General features: G+C 32.5%; 1 protein-coding gene across 6 annotated transcripts in view; it reads right to left on the bottom strand.

Moving 5' to 3' along the window:
- Positions 1-1,386: 1,386 nt before the first annotated feature.
- Positions 1,387-6,231, bottom strand: part of USP33 (ubiquitin specific peptidase 33) — a 101,762-nt gene continuing 96,917 nt past the window's right edge. For all 6 annotated transcript variants that reach the window (XM_077120566.1, XM_077120567.1, XM_077120561.1 and 3 more), the window contains 3 exons: positions 4,104-4,206; positions 2,909-2,977; positions 1,387-2,015 (listed from right to left, as the gene is read on the bottom strand). In XM_077120566.1, the coding sequence (XP_076976681.1) occupies positions 1,858-2,015; positions 2,909-2,977; positions 4,104-4,206 (330 nt within the window). In that variant the 3' untranslated portion in view covers positions 1,387-1,857. The remainder of the gene's footprint in view (positions 2,016-2,908; positions 2,978-4,103; positions 4,207-6,231) is intronic.

Below are 6,231 nucleotides of genomic sequence, written 5' to 3'. Positions count from 1 at the left end.
ACTAGTAATGAACAATCTAAAGAGATGATGAATTTTAAAATTCCATTTACAATAGCAACTAAGAGAATCAAATATCCAGGAATAAATTTAACCAAGGATGTAAAGAACACAGAAAACTATGAAATATTGCTAAAAGAAATCAAAGACTAAATAAATGGAAGGATTTCTGTGTCGGTGGATTGGAAGATTAGATATCGTTAATTTGTCAATTCTACCCAAAGTGATTTACAAATTCAGTGCAAAATTCCAACAGGCTATGCACAACATTTTGAATGTAATTAACACCACTAAATTATATATATTATATATTATATATTTGAATTTGGTTAGAAAGGGAAATTTTAGGGTATGTGTGTTACTACAACAAAAACTTAAAATAAAAAGGATTGTACAACTTGAATAGTGACTCCTAATGGAAACTATGAACTACAGTTAGTAGTGTAATTATAATAATATTGTTTTCTCAAATGTAACAAAGGTACCACACTAATGCAAAGTGTTTAAAACAGGGAAAATTGCTTAAGGGAGGGGCGTATATGGGAACTCTGTATTTTATGCATGATATTTTTGTAAACCTCCAACTTCTCTACATATATTTTAAAATTTACAAAATAAGGTATATCACTTAAAAATTCAAATAGATCTTAAATGGCTGGTTATCTCACTAAATACTGAAATGTTAAATACTGCACTAAATTATTTCTTTTGTAGACTACTAATTCACAACTAACAGGAAGGTATTAATATAAAAAACTTTAAACCCTTCACCTTTAATGTCTAGCAAATAAATTCCACATCCATGTTATAAGTTTTAAAATCATTTTTATTGAACTAATTTTAATAACATTGCTTTAGCTGGTGGGAGCTGCACCAAATCAAAACAAAGCCATCATGAATGCTATCAACACCCCAAAGTAGTCCACTATGTTCTAATACTTGGAATATAAACTTTTGGCATTGCATAATTAAGCCAAGTCGTGGTGCATACAGTAGTATTCAAAAAGATTTTATGCATTTCATTAAAAAATCATTTTGCAGTGACTTCAGCTTTATTAACAATCTCACTGACACATTCCACACTTCGTGCTTTCAAAAGAAAATGTGACCTAAAACTAACTCTAAGGGTTTTTGCTTTTATTTTTAAATATACTAATGATTACTATTTAGGGTTACAGGAATTGAAATTTAACCTTTTACAGTATAAGAAGCAATAAGTTACTGGTATATACTAACACAAATTGCACCCATACTAAATACATCCTTGATATATTCAGAAAAGACATTTTGTAAATTTTCATATGCTAGTTTATATGCTGCAGTGCAAAAGAAGTAACACCCTAATGTTTCCTGAGCTTTAGGAAATTAACAATTTCGTGACTACTACTCTCAATTTAAAATAGGCTCTTTATTATATTATATGAAGCCTTGTCAAATCTATACAATTAAATTAGGTTTCTAGAGAACTGAAAAGATTGGTCAGACCTATTAGTCTACGGTAACAGAAAGGTTTTCAACGCAAAAGTATTTACAACATTATAAAGGATACCATGGATCTGCATGTAGTACACACATCAAAGACAATCTACTGATTACCAAACCAATTCATCACAATTGTTTCTTCTCTTTCAAAATATTATAGTGAAAGATCTTATGATAAGTTATATTAGTATTAAATAAACCAACCTGTAGTATATTATACATTTTAACACATTCTTCCATAATGCCCAGTAAGAGGGAACAAAGAGGATAAACAATTAAAAATCAAGGAAATAAACATGCTTTCAGAAATATTTTGCATGTGTATATGACAGGGGAAGTGAAAATGATTTTTCATCAGAACTTTCTATAGCCTCAAAATTACAAAGACCGAGTTTCTACTTCAATTTTTTCTTCAGCCTGTACTATGTCAGGATCGACATGAACAACTGGAGGTCGCAGGATAACTTCAGGTCCTCCACCATAAATGGACTGTAGAAAATTCCATGTTTCTTCAGAAATTTGACCAGAATCTGCTCCTAAAATTAAGCATATATAGAAAGAATATTATTTACAAACCTAGATTTATATTGTTTAAAGAATGATACTAACAAAAAATGACAAAAGCTTTCATAATCTACCTCCATATGAATACTCTAGGGAAATTTAAGAACTTTTGGAACATGAATCTTCAGACTAACAGTCCATTTTGTTTTAAGGTACAACTTTATGATCTGTCTTCAAAGGGTAGAGATCGTTTATCCTAGCTCTCACTAACAGCCTTAAAACCATTTCTGAGATAAAAATTAAACACTGGCTGCTTTCCATGATTTGTCCTATTTCATGTATGAATTACATTTTTGTGCTGGATAAAAAAATACCATATTTCTGAGCCAGACAGGTCCTAGAGCCCAGAGGTGCCAGTGTCTCCAGGAGCACGGACTAGTTCCATTCCCCTGTGTCATGTTGTCAACACTCCTTTTCAGTATAGGGGAAGTTGGGGTGGGCATTGCCTGAGTGTCCCTGAAGGTTGGGGGGAAATGGGGGGGAAGGAGTTGTGGCAGAGGGGTTGGCATTTGGAGGATGGGTGCAACTGCTGGGTCATTTTTTCACTTTCATTTTGGTCTCCAGCATCTTGGAGATACTGGAGGAAGTATCTCCTGGCTTGTGGAGCTGTGGCCTGTGCCAGACTTTGAAGTCTGTTCTGTGGCTGCTTCTTGGAGTGTACTTTAAGATTTGTTGCTTTTTTATGTGTATTGTTAAATTTCACAATGGGGGAAAAAAAGAAGGAAAGAAAATAAACTGACCACAAAGCTAGTAAATACAAAAAATAAATAAATAAATTGGGTGGTGGTGGGAAGTACCGTAGGTGGCTATTGATGAAAAAGTGAAAAATTATCAATAGGTAAAGGCTTAAACATATTAAACTTACCTTGCCTGAGCATCACATTTCCACATTTAGTTACTGCAATTTTAGTGTTGTCAATAGGACCCGGAGGATCTAAGGCAAAAAGAAAAATAAATTATCAAAATGCTTCTCAAAGAAATGCATGAAAGAACTGAATAGTTCTGTGCCTGAAATAATTCTGTACCAAATGATTGCATAATTCTGTGCTTGTACCTATACAATAAGATTGATTGTTTTTTAGCCAGCCAGATTATTCTAATCAATTTTTAACTATCTTCTCCTGAGCTTCTCCCTTTTTGGGTCTTAGTTCCCCTAAAACAGAACCAGGAAATAAAGTGGGAGAGGCTCTCTCACAACCATCCAAACTCTAATAGAAATTATTTCTTGACTACTCATGTGGGAGTTATAGGTTAAAAAGAACTTTTAATGTTATAAAAGAACAATTTATTTGAATTTAAAAAGAAATCACACAATTCTTAATTTGTTTCAAAGTCATTACTTAAACTAAAAACAATAAAAGCATTTTAAAATAAAATGTTAATATACATCCTTTTTTAATTTAAGGAAAAAAAAACTTGGCTTTCCCTTTGTGTACAAAGGCACAATAAATGTTCATTTCAAAAGCTGGAAAAAGGCATAAGGAAAGAAAAAGTGAAATCCCTCCACAGAAAGTTAGGCTGTTTTAATATTTTTGTTGTGCTTTGCATATATTGTTGTTTGCTTTTTTTAATATATAAAGAAGGTCTGAACTATGCATACTCTACTGCAAACTCTTTCATATATCAAAACACCTTATTTTCAAATTATTAAATATTACCATACATAATTATTTTTGAAGTCCACACAGTATTCCACAGAATTCCAAATATTCCATAGCATTCCACACAGTATTTTATATCATTGTACTGGATAAACCATAATTTAACCAATCCACTATTGTTAGATTTTTTTTATTTTTCAACAAGATCACAAACTAATTTTGTTCTTTATTCCTGATATAAATATGCTATAATCTAAAACAAATTTTTAAAAAGGTTAAAGACAACCAGAATAGAAACTAGAATGAATCTTCAGCAAGGGGTGGGTGGGTAGGAAGGGAGGCAAAGATCTCTTTTGTCACTGATGTAATCCCAAGCACATATATGTGCTCGATAAATTTTTACAGGATTAATACATTTTAAAATCTGCAAAGAATTTCATTTTTCAGTTAACCACTTACCTCCATCTTTACCCTTCACAAAACTTTCCCATTCTCTAAACCACTGCATACTGATGCAATAAAAAGTAGCTGGAGAGTCCTCTTCTTGGAATACTCTGTTAAGCTATAGGGAGTAAAAATCAGCCACATGGTATCTAGAATTTGTTTTGTAGCAAAACAATATCACTGTACTTCATCATCTGGTTAAGACTGACTCCTCATATGCATGAAATGTAATAGAACAATAATATGTATATTGATGCTAATTAAGTTACCAGGATATAATTACCAGGATATATCATGACACCTACAAATAAACAATTTGAAGGTAGGCTCAAATTTAACAAATATGCACAAAAAGGTCCTAAAAGACTGGACAAGTGAGAACAGTCAAGGCAAAATCCTCAAAGCAACAAATATTCCACACATTAGTTACAAATCTAATGTGTAGGCTTTATTTAAACATACTATATCCATTGCAGATACCTTATTCTTATTCACTTAGGATATTGGAGATATTTCCTTACCAGTCATAAACAACAGTTTTCTTATTTGTTTTTAGGCTGCACAATATTCCACTGTAAGAACGTACTAGCCCCACACTGGCTTGCTATAATAAACAAAACAAATAATCTTGTACATGTCATTTTACAGGTAATATACATATATGTATAGGATAAACCCTCAAAGTTAAACTCACTAAAGATATGCAATACCTCCTCCATCCCTAAAGTCTAAAGAATAGTATTTGACTCAAACTAGGCCAAACTTTACTAGAATTTAAATCGTCAGCACAGTGACCTAATGGAGTCATTCCCATAACAATTGTTAGCTAGATATCCAGGTTACTGAATTTCCTGAGGTTATATTCATGGCCTTAGAACTATAAAATTTGTGAACTAATAAATCTCTACTGCAAAAGCCAACCTATTTCTGGTATACTGCATTCCAGCACCTTTAGCAAACTGAAAGAGACTTCTAAAAATATTTTATGATAGGCAACTAAATGCCCTGTGAATAAAGACAACAAAGTTGGGATCTTGTCCCTCCTCTAATCAAAGTCCTGAGATTGTCGACAATAAATTATTCTAGTAAAAGTCAAAGAAGATCCCTTTAAGAGCCCAGAAAACTCTCAATCACCTGGCCTGGTTAATCTCTCTGATTTCATTTTCTTTATTCCTGATTTATTCACGTGTGGTCATATTGACCTCTTTGCTATTCCCCAAACTGACAAGATACATTCTTGCCCCTCAAGGCTTTTACACTGCCTGTACCTTTTTTAAGTATTGCTCTCACCTCCTTCAGTCTTTGCTTAAATGTCACCTTCTCAATGAGGCCTATCTTGACTACTATTTATAACTGCAACTTGACCCCTTCCCTCACCACTGTACTCCTAATCCCTCTTATCCTGTTAGATATTTTTCAATAGTGCCTTTCACTTTTTAATATACTACATAATTTATTTATTAAATGTAAATACTTTGAGAAAAGGATATTTCTGGGACTATGGCTGCCTCTGTTAAGGTTAACAACGAAATCAAGACATTTGTCTCAAGGCATAGAATGAAAATTAACACTGCCTGCGATGTACAATTTAGAGAATTTATAAAATAGACTTCTAAAATATAAGGTCAAACTAATTCTGCCAGATGGTCCACTGTAATATCTATTAAATTCTCAGCATTACCAGATTTGGACACTTATAGGGCTCTCCTTATCTTCTGCCTTAGGATGTTTTTTCCTGATGTATATAGATGAGGCCTTTTCAAATTTAGTTAAGCACAGTCACCCCATTAATCTATACCGGGGTTTTTCTCTAGCTTTGGGAAATTTCCCTTAACTGTGGCTTTAAACATATTTCCTTTAATCTATTCTCTCAGCTGACTATTAGACAAACATTGGATTCTATATGTATCCAACATGTTAAACCTTTTCTTCCTGCTTTCTATCTGTTTATACTTCTGTGCTTCATTTTAGGAGCCACCTTTTCTGGATTTTTCAGCATACTAATTTGTTCTCCAGCTTTATGAATTTGGCCATTATATTAACCTATTTATTGAGTTTTTTTTTTTTAATAATACAATATCCTTATGGATCTTCCTAAGAATTAATCACTTATTTTAAAGCACAATTTCTGAAAATGCAATTT

This window comes from Tamandua tetradactyla, chromosome 11, assembly GCF_023851605.1.
Source record: "Tamandua tetradactyla isolate mTamTet1 chromosome 11, mTamTet1.pri, whole genome shotgun sequence".
NCBI classification, from domain to species: domain Eukaryota; kingdom Metazoa; phylum Chordata; class Mammalia; order Pilosa; family Myrmecophagidae; genus Tamandua; species Tamandua tetradactyla.
The sequence above is the reverse complement of the archived record's forward strand: the minus strand, read 5'-3'. Positions and strand labels throughout refer to the sequence as shown.